Source organism: Anser brachyrhynchus (assembly GCF_964034855.1).
Source record: "Anser brachyrhynchus genome assembly, chromosome: 3".
Classification (NCBI taxonomy): domain Eukaryota; kingdom Metazoa; phylum Chordata; class Aves; order Anseriformes; family Anatidae; genus Anser; species Anser brachyrhynchus.
In genome coordinates this window covers 54665341-54681603 of record NC_137696.1, presented here as the reverse complement: position 1 = coordinate 54681603, position 16263 = coordinate 54665341, and the positions used below count along the sequence as shown (strand labels likewise).

General features: G+C 40.3%; 1 protein-coding gene across 4 annotated transcripts in view; it reads right to left on the bottom strand.

Moving 5' to 3' along the window:
- UTRN (utrophin) overlaps positions 1-16263 on the bottom strand; it is a gene marked incomplete at its 3' end in the record, with an annotated part of 370441 nt that overhangs the window by 212647 nt on the left and 141531 nt on the right. For all 4 annotated transcript variants that reach the window (XM_080586229.1, XM_080586228.1, XM_080586227.1 and 1 more), the window contains 6 exons: positions 15425-15574; positions 13192-13276; positions 11435-11640; positions 7685-7802; positions 4185-4390; positions 2529-2683 (listed from right to left, as the gene is read on the bottom strand). In XM_080586229.1, the coding sequence (XP_080442355.1) occupies positions 2529-2683; positions 4185-4390; positions 7685-7802; positions 11435-11640; positions 13192-13276; positions 15425-15574 (920 nt within the window). The remainder of the gene's footprint in view (positions 1-2528; positions 2684-4184; positions 4391-7684; positions 7803-11434; positions 11641-13191; positions 13277-15424; positions 15575-16263) is intronic.

Here is a 16263-nt window from a genome sequence, read left to right as displayed (position 1 = left end):
GAACACTTGAGACAGTCTAGACGTCAACTACAATTGACTACCAAGGCAGCAGAAGTGCATAGAACTACTATGGTTTCACCTTGCAATACAAAAAACAGAAAATAGCCATTGGACAGACTATTCAATTTACAAAATGTCAAGCTGGGGAGCTTCAACCCCTTAATGCCAACCTTTTTGCTCTGACTTTGCATTCCATGGCCAGCCTTCCTGAGAGCATTCTTGAGGTGCTACTCAGGACCGATTATCCCAGGTAACGCTACTAAGGACCCTTTCTGCAGCTTCCAGGTACAGGTATTGCCACAAGTGGCTTTTTAATGCAGTATGCCGTAAATACAGATCTATCCTTATGCTCAGGTCCAGTCCCTGTCTGTCCCAACACCTGTCACATGCAGCCCTCCTCAGCGCTCAAAGCTCACCAGTATTTTTGTTTATTGCCTTTAAAGGCAAAGATAAAAACCTTCGTTCCCCTGAAAAGGTGCTTTCACTGCACATTCTCCCCTTTTAATTCTACTCTGCTCCACAGGGTTACCGTGAGCAGCTCCACACTCTGGCTACCCACTGGCTTCCCAATTTCTCCTGGATGTTCTGCCTCTACTTAAAAAAAAGAAAAAAAAAAAAAAGGCAGAAAAGCAGATACCCATCTCCTAAGGCTGCAGACTGCAAAAGAGTAGCCCCAGTGGTAAGAGTCAAGCTTCAGTTACACACAACAGAATGCAATTGCTTATTATTCCAGACTTTAAGCAGATTCAAAAATAATTAGAAGCTTCCAGTTAGGAGCTCTTCTTTCTTATCACCTGCTCTGACACAGGTGGATAGTTTTATGCTAGCTCTAGCCAAAACTCTGCAAAGTTTGAATTTGAATGAGACTAGTACAGAGTTGTAGTCTACTGGTTCTGCTAATCCAACCAGGAGCTGTTTCTCATCACCCTCTAATTGCATCCCTATCCCCAGATGCCTTCATGGTAGATTCAGATGAAGTTAATGGCATTTTTTTTTGGAAATATTATTCATTTACTGAGGCATAGAGGGAGGATCTGATGGTAAACATGCTGCAGACCCCAATCTTGATGCAAATGAATGGTCAGGAAGGGTCATTTCAGGAGATGACCTCATCACCATGACCTAGTTCAGAAAGTAAAAAGCCAAGGAAGTTTTGACGTATGCCAAAGCCTTTCCCACCATGTACTAGAAGTTTTTTTTGTTTGCCTGCTTTTTTTTTCTTAAAGAACCGTGAAAAGATGTCCACATCAGATTGAATAATTATGAAATGTCTTTGTCACTTGAAAATCTTATGTTAGACATCTCAAAATATTTAGAGATTAATAATTTTTTATTCTCTCTCAAATTGTCACACAGAATGAGCCATATAAATTTTTGTCTGTACTGTATCTCATCTCTCGATGGAAATAACCAGGAAACTCATTGTATAAGACTTGTGACATCAAAAGCAGAAAACTACAAAAATACCATTGTCCTCCAAGGGAGGATAACAAAACATTCTACTCTGCTTCCTTAATTACCAGTGAAACCTACTGCTTGCCAATATAAAGTTCTCCTCCCCTCACTTCCCAGGACATATTACCAACTACAGAGGCTTTATTACCTAGGACTCTTATTCACCTAATTGACCTGTCATTACAAAGGCAGTTTCCCATTCCGCATGCACATATATACAAGCATATGTACAGACTCTGGTTTTCATTTACCCTACTCCCATATACATAGGATCAATTCTCTCCTGTTCCTCTAACCACAAGGCATACTGTCCTCTAAAGCTGCTGGCACTGAATCAGACATTAGGCTAATATAAATTATCTATAAAATGCTTATAAAAAAAAGATTTTTTTGCGGCAATTAGATTACCTTGCACAAAAAATTATGCATAGGAAGATAAATGGGACCATGTTTTCAGTAAGAGATTTGGAATACTTCTTTGCAAATGTGTCTTAATAGAGGATGAATAGGAAGAAGTAAGTTTCAATTAAGTCTCAGTTCCTATGGTTAAACACTTTCTAGATGGGAGTGTCAGACACATCACACTCAGAAAACCAAAGCGCAGCCCTGTTCACGAGAAATTTCTGTTAGATGAAAGGCCTACAATGAACATTAGCTGGAAGCATTAGAAGGCAGAGCTGAATACTTACTGCTTTATGAAAAGAAAGCACAGGAACAAACTACAAATACATAGCGCATAACAACATCAAGGAACAGGAAGAATTACTCAAAGACCTTCAGAGGAAAGTAGCCACAGGCAAACCTGAGGCCAAACATAAGAAAATGTAACCCCTCCCACCCCCCCTTTTATTTAACAGGGAATCGGAAGTCATACAGAAGCCTTCCATGGTAAACCATGGGAATTTCCATCTTCAAAATTCAGCTTCACTACAATTGATTAAATAACCACAGTAGTGCTAAGTGCTGCCGTAAACTTAAGTGTACAGAGAAGAGACTGCAATACATGTAAGTGATACACATAGGATACAAATTTAAGACAAACAGCAACAAATATAGCAAAACCTTGCAATTACCTTTGGTTCAGATTAACCCAGCAATTGTTCATTTGGTCAGTGGTTTCCTTCACCCTCCTCGTGTCATCATCACGATACTCCCGAAGAAGTTTATTCGAAAGATCATTGAATGCAGCTACCGTGATGTCACCTCTATGCAAGTCCTGTACTAACAGCTAAAAAGCAATTCCAGAATGAGATGTCAAGCAAAACTGAAATCAGATTATTTTTCATATTATACATTTTACCGTTACAAAATTCTTTTTTTTTGCCTTTTTTTAAACAACAAATGTACATATTTTTTCTAGAATAAAGTTCCTTTTAAAAAGAAAATCTATTAGATAGTGTCACTGATGAGTAAGTGTCACTGACAATGAACCAAAACACAAATAAATGAGAAAAATGATATTTGCTAGAACCATCAAAGGCTAGAAACCCCCTCTATGTTTTACTGGCAACAGAAGTAAATACACTTCCATATTTTCAGTAGCATGAATAAGTTTAAATTATGCTAATAGTTATACGACCAACACCTAGAAGTGGCATAAATGAAGTGCACAGCGGGAATATTTGATTCCACTGTTTTGTGAGTTTTTTGTTTTTAAACAAATATATTAGATCCGTTTGCTTGTTGTATTAGGATATTTATAATGTACTTTGACCTTACAGAGTTTTGAATTCAGGATTATTTCTAAAAATACATACATATTTTTATCAGTTGTCTATTTTGATCTCTGTATGATGTATTTGGGTACAGGTCTACTTTCACTTACGAAAGCGAACAGGCAGACCTGATAGTCCATTTCCAATCCCTTGCTCATGTAGGGAAGGCAATGAAATTATGCAGTTTTACTGATTACTGAAATAGCCCTGGGCCAGTGAGGAATTCTCAGCACCATACTCCCTGGTTCTTTACATAGCCAGCTGCACCCCTGCATTGTCCCTTCATGAATGCATGTACGCATACACTCATTTTAGAAGTCTAGTAAAGCCTGTTCTAAGTACTGCACCGATAAGAGCCCCCTCCTCAATGATTTGTCTCTTTAGTTCCCATCCTGAGACACCTACAGCCTGCCCTTTTTTCAGACAGCCACCAGGACAAAGGACATCAGAGTTATTGATTTATCACAGCAGGTTTGCTGTGATATGAAAAGCAGCAAAGATTGCATGGGATTCAGGTGGGGGGAAAAAAAAAAAAAAGAAGAAGAGTTGAATATGCTTGGCACCCTTCAGAAGTGAAATTCAGACTAATTTTAAATAAATTGGTCCATTCTTGGATTTATTAAACTATTGTTAATGGATTTCTATGGAATAATACATGCTACATTTTGTGGTTGCATAATGAAACTTTCACCAATGTGAATGCGAAAAATCATTTATTTGATGCTATACTGTACTCATTTCAACTACACTTATAAAAAGACACCCATGCACACATGCCACCTGTTCCCTTCCCAGAAAGCAATTCTCAGGAAGTCTGATTAAAAAAAGAAACACAGAAACAATTTAGAACATATCATGCTCAAAAAGACAGAACTGCCACATCAGTCTTATAACTAAATCTTACATTCAGTCATCAAATGAATCCAACAGCACAGGATTCAGTCTATTCACATAGACTGAGGAGTATGATGGGGGAGGGGGGGAAAGAAAAAACCATCTGTAGGATGGCCTTACCTTGTTATCTGCAATCTGTTTGGCAAGCACCTCTTTTGGGGCCTGCATGAGCATACGCAGACGGACCTCACACTGCTCCATGAGATGCTCCATTTCTTTCCTCCGCTCATCCCACTGGATGCTGTCCGTCAGCATGTACTTCAGCTGCTGCTGCCGCACCTCCACGCCATGCTGGGTATTGTCCCACTGGTTCTTTACCTTCTCCACTGCAGGCAGCAACACAGAAAATCAAAAACTTGAGGCAACCAACTGAGTAGCCATAACTACTCTCAGGACAAAAGGACTCTACTTCTCAGGACAAAAGGCAATAACGTAACTCATTCTCAAGTACAGTCCTTTCAACATGCTGCATTTTAGTTCCCCGTGTAATTTGCACATTCACACAAGCAAACAGAAAATGCAGGTGTTTGTCTCCCTCTTGTTTAAGCAGGTCAGTATAAAAGTAACAACTCCATTTCACAAACACAGCATGGGAAGCAGTTCTGCTGACCTGCAGAGATGCCACCGGCAGGGCCCCAAGGGAGCACTAGGGCAGAGGGAGGGCTGTGCCAGCAAGTCACCCTTGTGCACTTGCAACTTCAACCAGCACAAACAAATCTTGTTTAGATCTGGGCAGCTTATACAAAGTGAACTAAGATTTACTGCCCAGCGTGTCTGTTGGAGGTAGTCTAGTGGCACCTGCACTACAGCACAGTGGCTAATGCAGGAACACTCTAGTAACAACCTACTTAAGCACTTTCATTCCACCACAGGTTTTTACAGGCTTATGTAGATTACACAACAGAGAAGTTATTGATCACACCCCATTTCCTTCAAGTATCACGTTCCTGTCTCAATGAATAGACTTACATTAGACAATCAATAAATAAGCTTTAACCTTCAATAAACAAAGTGTGAAAAAGAAAACATGACAAAAGCCTAGAACAAAAAGAAATAGCGTCAGGGAAAGCAGGAAGTCCGACTGACAGAAAGAAATGAACAGCATCATAATTTTTTTCTTAACACCTACAGACCAATAAAAAAATTGCATCACTTGAGAGTCTACAGAGGTGGACGTAGGTCTTCCCTATTCCCTGACATGACAGTTAGTAGCAATGCACTGTACCATCTGAACTAGAGTAAAAAAAGCAAATGTAAAAAAAAAGCAAACAAAAGAAAGCCAGCTTGGGGTTTTTCGGTTGGGAACATTTGTATTCTCCTCAGCAATGTATCAAATGTAATTATCCTACCAGTAAGTACGTCATTTTACTTTATTAGAAAACTTACATACTTGATACTCAGGTCACTTTATTCCTCCATGAAGTTGCTTGAACTCTCCATGAAGTAAAAATGCCAAGGGCTGTGTAAACCACTTAAGAGAACTTTACCATTTACATTTTTTTTAGATTTTTTTTTAAAAACTTTAAACTTTTTACAAACATCCAAGGTCATTACAGCTGCCTAAGAAGATGTCTTTAAGAAATACATTCAATACATTCAACGATATTCTGTTTAGCTTCACAGAGCTCCTAGACTGAGGTAGTGAAGCCCCTTTGTCAAAGTGACTATAATTTTCAAGCATGATGTGGGTCATGGTGAATTGAATAAGAACTCAGGAAAAAGCTTCAGTACCCCAACAGCACATAAATATATATACACATGCATACACGTATATTTTTTTTAATTAAAGATGTTACTGTGTTGGATAAAGAGTATGTTCAAAGGAAACACTCAGCTGCTGGGAAAGATCACTGATTTCACCAAAACAGCAAAAGCAAAAACAGCAGGAGTGAAAAAAAGGGTATAACAATGCGTGCTGGGTGATGAACTGTAGAGAAAAGTCTCCTAAGCATTTAGGCTGTCCCCCACAAAGCTGGAAGGAAAAATATCCCTGAAAAACAGCTGTCTACAATAGCAACTTGGTTGAAATGGGTACATATTCGATAGTTCTATCATGTTATTATTAGTGAATAAATATTTCTTGATTATGTTACAGATTTTTGCTTATATATGGACAGGTTAATCCTACTCTCTCTGCCTGGATTAAAACTCTTATCCACTCGGAGTTCCTAATGGAATTATCTACTGTTGACATATTTCCCTTCTCTTCATTCTCCACCAAAACAGGACAGAAAGTGAAATTCTTGGTAACCTCAAGGATCTACCTGTGGCTTCAAAGTGGGAAATAACTCCTGATTAGATATTACTTTTAATTCCCCATAGTTACGCAGTTATTGGGAAGGAAGTTCCAGAGAAGGAAACTTTTCTATGTCTGTGCTCCTAAATATCAGAGTAATTAGGCTTAATCTAATGACGCATAGCATATTCACAGGAGTTTATAGAATTTGTATATTCCCCTCAGCATTTAAATAAGGTGCATAAAACAATCCTGATCTTCACTTTTCTTCAGAGTGAAGCAAACTGCTACTAAGCTCTTGTAACAAAATCACCCTTTACAAACTTAAAGAAACCTTCAGTTCTTTCATGTTTCATAACAGGTAACAAAATCTTCACACACATCTGGAGTAGCTATTGGAAGCTTCATTCCTGGCAGTATACACAGCTTCTCTGCTTCCATCTTGGATGTCCATGACTATCAGGGAGCACAATGTAAGTTTTTAAAATACAGTCGCTTTATTCCTCATTCACCTTTTGTGAAGAATCAAGAATGTTTTGCAACTGACCCGATCTCCCCTCGTTGACTGACTCCACTGGATTACAACAGCTGCTATTCTCCCCTGAGTTTCCACCTGAAACTCTGTTGGCTTTGTGAGCCCATTATTATCTTCAGCAAGCTCTATGGACACCAAAGAAATTCATGTAAATGTAGCAAAGGAAAATTACTTTGCAGAAAAAAGAAGATGGGGAAATACATATTTCCATTGTTCCATAGATTCTCTTTTCTTCTGTGATATTTCCTGCTGCATGAATTCTCTAGTCTTAGCAACTGGCAACGCCTTAGGAGTTCCAAGAATATTCTGTCCCTTGGTTTCTAATTGTGTCAGTTGTGTTTTCCTTCTGTTAAGTACCAGTAAAAGAAATTTTCACAGTATGTTTTTTTTTAAAGTACGTATCAGTGACTTAAAAGCTCTACTAACGCTCAGCCCAACGTTAGTCTCTTAAGACAACATATGCATGCTTTTTACTAACTGTCTAGTGTATCATAGCTCAGTAAAAATAAACACATTATTATCTCCTTTATATGAGGGAATAAAAAATCCTTATCCCTGGATCTGTCTGTCAAGTAACCCAAGTTTTTCATAAGATATTTTCAAATCCCAGCAAACATATTTACACTTATACCTCAAAAAAAATGCTAGTCAAGAAGAAAAGTAGCAATCCTTCTTCCAAGAATTTTCAGTAGACTGCTATACTGAAGCTATTTAATAGCTAAGTTTTCAGGTGTTTTAAGGAAAACAACTTCAACTAGGATCAAAATCAAAAGCTTAGTAGAAAGATATGAAGATTATTTTACTGTCACAGAAACATTGTATTTGCAAACATGGAATGGAGGAACTTACATTTTTCTGTGATCACTGTTCTGATGTCTGAACTGGAAGTTTTATTTTTCAAATTTTGAGCCAATGTAAAAACAGAATCAAGCTGAGGGTGCCGCTGGTCCAAATCTGCTTTTGTTATCTGTTGAGAATTAGGATACAATTTTTAAATACAAAAAGCAGAACATAGTTAACAACAATATCTGTATTATTTATACCTAAAACAAAACACGTATGTCTTCAGAGACAGATGGCTATTCCATCACTATTACAACCCTTGAATTGTCACAGTATTATAACACTGCTTTAAAAGGCAAAAGTATTCTGACTTAAAACTGAAAATTCTGATGTAAAGGCTAACCTGTACAAACCACACAGATACCACAGTCATTGCAAAGTATTTTCTGGCATCTGGCCTCACCTCAAGTACTGTGTGCAGTTTTGGGCACCACAACATAAGAAGGACGTAAAACTATTAGTGTCCAAAGAAGAGATATGAAGATGATGAAGGGTCTAAAGGGCAAGATGTGTGAGGAGCAGCTGAGGCCCCTTGGTTTGTTCAGCTCAGAGCAGAGGAGGCTGAAGGCCTCATGGCGGCCTGCAGCTCCCTCACAAGGGGAGCAGAAGGGCAGGCGCTGAGCTCAGCTCTCTGGGGACAGCGACAGGACCTGAAGGAACAGCATGGAGCTGGGAGGTTCGGGGAGATATCAGGAAAAGGATCACCCTCTCAGGGAAGAACAGGCACTGGAACAGGCTCCCCAGGGAACTGGTTGTAGCACTGAGCATGCCAGAGTTAAAGAAGCATTTGGACAATGCTCTCAGACACAGGGTCTGGTTTTTGGGTAGTTCTGTGTAGAGCCAGGAGTAGGACTCAATGATTGCTGTAGGTCCCTTCCAACTCAGGATATTCTATGATTCTATCTACTTTTCACTCTCACACTTATTATTCTCTTACCAAGCTCTGATCTTTTATATATGCACACCATACAGATACACACATTTACAGGGAGAGGATAAAGGCTTGCCCTTATGGGGGACTTCAGCTTGCCAGACATCAACTGGGATTACCACACGGCCGACTGGAACAGGTCCAGGAGGTTCCTAAAGCACCTCAATGATAACTTCTTGGTGCAGGTGCTAAGGGAGCCAACTCAGGAAATGCGCCCTCCTAGATCTGTTGCTAGAGAACAGAGAGGGTCTTGTGGGGGACATGGCAATTGGCGGCCGTCTTGGTCACAGTGACCACGAAGCGGTTGAGTTTAAAATTTTTGGTGACAGAAGGAAAACTGCCACCAAAACTTCAGCCCTGGATATGGGGAAAGCAAACTTCAGGCTGCTCAGGGAACAAGTTAGCAAGGTCCCCAAACTGCTTTTGAAGGCGTTGGCATCCGTCAGTGCTGGTCAGTCTTTAAGCACTGCCTCCTAAAAGCACAGGATCAGGCAATTCCAAAATATTGAAAGTCAAGCAGGCTGGGCAGAAGGCCAGCCTGGCTGACCAGGGATCTTCTACTGGAGCTTAGGCAGAAAAAGAAACTGTACGGCTGCTGGAAGGAGGGTCAGGCAACGTGGAAGGAATACAGGGACGCTGTTTGTGTTTGTAGGGACAGAAAAAAGCCAAAGCCCAATTAGAGTTGAAGCTGGCCAGGTCTGTGGGAGACAATAAAAAGTTGTTTTTTTTTTTTAAATATGTGAACAGAAAAAAGGGGACCAAAGACAACATCAGTCTTGATGCGGAAGGTCTCCTCACAGACAAGGACATAGGCAAAGCACAGACTTTTAATGCCTTCTTTGCCTCCATCTTCAACGCTGATGATGGGCTTTGGGACCCCGGGTGCCCTGAGCTGGAGGACCGTGACAGTGGGAATGACAAACTCCCAACCGACCCCGAACATGTGCGGGATTTGCTGCTCCACCTGGATCCATACAAGTCCATGGGTCCGGATGGGATTCATCCCGGGGTGTTTAGGGAGCTGGCTGATGTCATCGCGTGATCTCTCTCAATTATTTTTCAATGATCTTGGGAATCTGGAGAGGTCCCACTAGACTGGAAGATGGCAAATGTTGTACCAATTTTCAAGAAGGGCAAGAAAGACCCTGGCAACTACAGGCCTGTCAGTCTCTCTCACATCAGTGCCTGGTAAAATTATGGAGATTATCCTTGAAGTTATTGGAGCGCACCTTGGGGACGATGCAGTCATTGGTCCCAGCCAACATGGGTTCATGACGGGTAGGTCCTGTTTGACTAACCCGATTTCCTTTTATGATAAGATCACCCACCTAGTCAATCAAAGGAAACCAGCTGATGTGATCTTTCTGGGTTTCAGTAAAGCTTTTGACACGGTTTCCCACAGGATCCTACTGGACAAAATGTCCAGCATAAAGCTAAACAAAAACATCATACGATGGGTGAGCAATTGGCTGACGGGCAGGGTTCAAAGGGTTGTGGTAAATGGGGCCACATCTGGCTGGTGGACGGTCACTAGTGGGGTCCCTCAAGGCTCCATTTTAGGGCCACTCCTCTTCAATGTTTTTATAAATGATTTGGATGTAGGACTAGAAGGTTTTTTGAGCAAATTTGCTGACACTGAACTTGGAGGAGTTGTTGACTCTGTTGAGGGTGGAAAAGCCTTGCAGAGAGATCTGGACAGATTGGAGAGCTGGGCAATCACCAACTGCGTGAAGTTTAACAAAAGCAAGTGCCGGGTCCTGCACCTGGGACGCAGCAACCCTAGCTATATGTACAGACTGGGCGACGAGACGCTGGAGAGCAGCCCCGCAGAGAGGGATCTCGGGGTTGTGGTTGACAGCAAGTTGAATATGAGCCAGCAGTGTGCCCCGGCAGCCAGGAGGGCCAACCGTATCCTGGGGTGCATCAAGCACGGCATTGCTAGTCAGTCGAGGGAAGTGATTGTCCCGCCATACTCTGCGCTGGTGTGGCCTCACTTCAAGTACTGTGTGCAGTTCTGGGCACCACAGTATAAAAAGGACATGAAACTGTTGGAGAGTATTGAGAGGAGGGCTACGAAGACGGTGAAGGGCCTAGAGGGGAAGACGTATGAGGAGCGGCTGAGGTCACTTGGCCTGTTCAGCCTGGAAAAGAGGAGGCTGAGGGGAGACCTCATTGCTGTCTACAGATTCCTCATGAGGGGGAGTGGAGGGGCAGGCGCCAACCCGTTCTCTTTAGTGACCAGCGATAGGACCTGAGGGAATGGTGGCAAGCTGTGACAGGGGAGGGTCAGGCTGGATATCAGGAAGAGGTTCCTCACTGAGAGGGTTGTTGCGCACTGAAACAGGCTCCTCAGGGACATAGTCATGGCACCAAGCCTGTCAGAATTCAAGAAGCGTTTGCACTGTGCTGTTAGTCATATGGTCTGAATTTTTGGGTAGACCTGTGCGGAGCCAGGAGTTGCACTCGATGATCCTTGCAGGTCCCTTCCAACTTGGGATATTCTATGATTCTATGATCATGTTATTCTATAAAATTACAAATTACACTGCATACCCACAGGAAGTTGTAGTTATCCAAACATTCCTAAAAAGATGACATTTGTAGGAGTTCTTCAAAAAAATAGTAGTGCTGTCTACCTCACATCTTGCTCACAAAGGCAGGCAAGGAATTAACAGGAAATGGTAGAGAGGAGAGGAGTGTAATATCAACAGTTTTTAAAGTGTAATTTGCAGGTTAAGCATTTACTGCAGTTTCTTTAAAAAAATTATTAGCCTGTACATTCAGTAAAGAAATTACAAGTGTCTAGTCATCACTAAAACACATACTTTCATTCGTGCAATAGTCCGGCTGATCTCTTCAGCATTTCCCACAGTGACTATGTTTGACTTGAGCATCTGGTCAATCAATACCAACCAGTCAGCCAGCTCTGTTGTAGTTTTATCCAGATCAGCAGGTGCAGAAAGTTCCAAACCCTGCTGAGTCTGAACAGGAATTTCCATTGAAGATGATAATAGCACCACCTTTTGGACATCTGAAACAGAGTTTGGGGTTTTTGTTAAAGAAAAAAATAATGGCCACAAGTACAATTTCAGGATTTATTTTTTTTTTGTAGTTTCTATGAATATGCAACAGCATCTACAAAAAACGCATAGCAAAATTTGTATTTGAGGCTTTCTAACCACAAGAAACTAAGTCACCACAATGTTATTTATTTTTTTGTGAAGTTACGATTTAATTGCATGCCAAGAGTCACTCAAATGAGTCACTCGCAACACAAATGAGAAGAAAACTTGCAGAAGGAAAACACCATTAACTCTAACAGAGTGAAGCTAAATCCTCTTCGACGTGAATGGGAATTGATGTCTATTAAGCATACAAAACAATTATTTCACTTATGGTAAATGTCTAAAATTGTCTTCCTCACTTTTGTATTATGTGGCAGAAAGGTTTTCCCATTCTTGACTCAGAATTCACTTAAGCACAAATACGTCAAGTTACTACAATAAATGCTCCATGGACTTGGCAATACACAGCTGTCCTAAAAACGGACAGATGTCCCCTAGCTCAGCCCCACCCTTTCTATATGTTCAACCCGACACTGTAAAGAAGCAAGGAGAAATAAGCTGCAGCAAAACACCAAGTTAAATCAAGCTGGAGCATAAATATTACACTCTTGCCTCAATCAAAGACAGAAGTTTTACTTAAGAAATAGCCTGCATGAAAGGGAAACAAGCTGAATCAGAGTCTTGAAAGTCTTAAATAAAAGTTGCTTGTCCTCCTTGAACTTTTTTTGGTGCTGCTGAATTAAATATATATATATGTATGTATGTATGTATGTATACACACACACACAGACAATTTACTGAAGTTCAAGATGTTTTGGTTTTTTTTTTTTTTTTCAGGCAAGGATTGTCTTTTTACCTGATTTTCTAAAATGGAGACCTGGGCATCTTGTTTACACTGTATCTGCTGATCTGCCTCCAATAGCTTTTGAAAAGATTGCCAGTATTAGTGTCCAACACAAGAACACATTTTCTGACAGCTTCCCTTATGGGGTTCAGGAAAATAACTAGATAGTAGATGAGAAAAGACCTACCTGTGCCCATACTGAGCCAAAAGATGCAGAATTACATTTATAGGACTGCAGAAAATCTGGATGCAGGAGATATTACAGAAGTGCTTAGCTGTAGGGAAAGTTTCTATAGGGTCTCAGTTACTAAAAGGCATGACCGCAATGTACAAATCTACTGGAAAACAATCTGTCACAGAGATAATTTGGCTTTTTTTTCCTGTATGTAGTACACTGGCTCCTGATGAGGACACTTAAGTTTTACTAAGCCATTCTTTCAACACATTTAGGGGAACGACAAAGAACACCCCCAAAACCTGAGTGCCTTTTTTACTGCCCAGACGGTTCCTGTCTCTCCTAGTAACATGAAGGTAGGCCCACATGATGGGTAACATTTCTTATTTCCACCTAAGTTCACAGGAAGGTTTTCAATTTTAGATTGCTGTTAGAAAAAAAATCATCCAAGGATTAAACTCAAAACAACTAAGCAAAACAGAAAGACCAGTCACTCACCAGAAGGCTTCGTCTGTGAAACAAGATGAGTCTGCCCAACAAACGCCTCTAGTTCTCTCAGTCTGTCAGGCACTTCTCTGAACACCTACAGTCCAGCAGAGAGAACAAAAACAGTAAGAAAAATCTATATTAATAACAAAAATTTGTGTATTACAACACACAAAATGTTCTATATCACATTTGCTACAACAGTATGTTTCATATTTCATTGAAGTTTTTCAGAATATAACTTTAAAGAAATAAAAATGCCAAGAGGTACTCAGTGTGTTTGTTATTCCAAAGTTTTCCAGTGCCTTACCTAAATCTTGGAGAAATAAATGAAGTTTTTAGATAGACTGTTTGCGTGGATTTTACTGCCTAGGTAACAAAGCTATGACTCATTATTTGAGTACACTTCAAATGAATTATGATGTTTTGCTGTCATCACCAACAGAAAAGTAGAGAAATAGGTAATTAATAACAAAAAAAAGTAACCCTATTGTAGTGAAAATAAATTGGCTTGCAGTTTCTAGAAATGAGTGACTGAAAAGCAATATACAAAGGAAAAAATAAAACCCCTATTTTCGATGTCTGGCTGGGTTAAAAAACAAAATTTAAAAATATCAAAAGCCCAGCAAATTCTTACCTCCCTTATCCATACTATAAATCCCAAATAATTCTATGCCTTTTTTCACCTGGCTCTCCAAGCTCCACTTGAAAAAAAAAAAATCCAATTTTCTTTAACCAATGAGTTCTTTTCTTCTCTTTGGTCAGTATGTGAGATCAAATTGGTTCAGTTCACTACAGTGTTTAATTTACACCATCTATTTTCAAGAAGAATCCCAGACACACTCAACTGAGGATTTTCTCGAGGAGCTTTACCTCAGCTTCATTTGTTTTCCTCTTAGCAGCTGCAAATATTCAACTTTCCTATAAAGCGAAGATTTATTGTGACACTCTCAATTTCAAACTAATGCTAGTGTTTGACTCAAACAAGTGAAATTGGCTGGATGGCCACGTTCATAGAGTTGCAGACACTGGCTTGATGTCCAGGTGAAAACCAGTGATGAGTGGTATCCCTCAGGGGTCTGTATTGGGACCGATACTATTTAATACACCTTTGTCAGCAACATGGACAGTGGGACTGAGTGCACTGTCAGCAAGTTTGTGGATGACGCTAAGTTGAGTTGCACAGTCAACATGCTGGACGGAAGGGATGCCATCCAGAGGGACTCTGACAGGTTGGCCTGTGTGAGCCTCACGAAGTTCAACAAGGCCAAGTACAAGGTCTGCACCTGGGCTGAGGCAATCCCAATCATGAATACAGGCTGGGCAATGAGTGGATTGAGGGAAGCCCTGTGGAGAAGGACTTGGGAGTACTGGTGGAGGGAAAACTGAACCTGAGCTGAGTTTGCACCAGCAGCCCAGAATGCCAACTGTATCCTGGGCTGCAACAAAAGAAGTGGAGTACCGCATCCAACTCTGGGACGCCCAGCACAGGAGAGACATGGAACAGTTCAAATGGGTCCGAAGAGGTCCATGAAGATAATCAGAGGGCTGGAACACCTCTTCTGTAATGAGATGCTGAGATAGATGGCATTATATAGCCTAGAGAAGAGAAGGCTCTGAGAAGACCCTACAGCAGCCTTCTAGTACTTAAAGGTGGCCTACAGAAAAGATGAGGAGAGACTCTTTATCAGGGAGCATAGTGAAAGGAAAAGGGGGTAACAGTTTTAAACAAAAAAAAGTAGGTTTAGATTAGACAGTACAAAGAAATTCTTTACACTCTTCACTAGAGTGTGAGGCACTGGAACAGGTTGCCCAGAGAAGTCATGGATGCCTCAATCCCTGGAAATATTTAAGGCCAAGTTGGATCATGCTTTGGGCAACTTTAACTGGTATTCCTGCCCATCAGAGGAGTTGGAACTAGATCATCTTCAAGGTCTGTTCCAAACCAAACCATTCTATAATTCTATGACTGTAAATATTTTTAACTCAGCTGTTTGAAAGAAAGTCAATACAAAAAACACCCTTAATTAAAAACTAAATTAAACCAACTTATTCTGATGGAAAAAATGTCCACAAGGGTTTTGATATGGACATGGATTAAGAATTCCCGCCTGGGAGACCATTCCGTCAACATACATGCACAGCTTCCAAGATATTTTACATGTCACACATACATGTGAAACCAAAACCCTAAGTACACCACTGTATTTTCAGCCTCAGGTAAAAATGCCGAAGAAATGCATACCTTATTCCATCTCACATTGAGGGACTGCAGGCTATCAGAAAGTTTGTTTTTCTCCTGAAGACTGACATTTTTATCCAGAATAACTTCGGGTTCAGTTCTGTTCAACCATTCCAGTTTGTCTCCCTGTACTTCCATCTCTTCATTTAAGACCTAAAACGGACAGAAGAGTTTTGGACTGAAGCCAAAACACACACATGCTTAAACAGTAACAGGCAAAAAAGTTTTCCTTTTACTCCAATATTTAGAATTTTCCCTTGAAATGTGTGACAAAAAAGTGTGTTTTATGTTTGTTTTTGATTCTATGCTATGTTTGGAAATTTTATTGAAACATCAACACTTTTTGCTAACTGGAAAACACCCATAAAGCTACAAATATAATAGCCAAGGTACCTACACAGCCTCATATCACACACAGTGATTCTCATCTCACAAGATGCTTCTGTTTGATCACCTCTGGATGTACCATGTATCCGAAATGCTACATGTTGTCAACCAAAATTATTGCCTGCCACAGTTTAAAAAAAATAAAACCTAAGGGCCCACTCCTGTTACACAAGTACATGGTAGATCACTACCATCACAAGGTAATTTCTTCTCAACAAAATGTGCTCTAAAGATATTTAAAAACTAAACATAACCTTACAATTTGATTTTGATCAACTTCCCAAAGTCATCTTTCTCTTTAAAGATGAAAGCACAGGATAGATCCTACAAAAAGAAGGTTATGCTTGGATGCACTTCCCATCAACTTTAACATAATTATGCTATTATTTGCCCATAGACCAAAAGCACTGTGGAGCAGAAATCACAAATTGTCTTTAAGCACTGGAATAAACAAA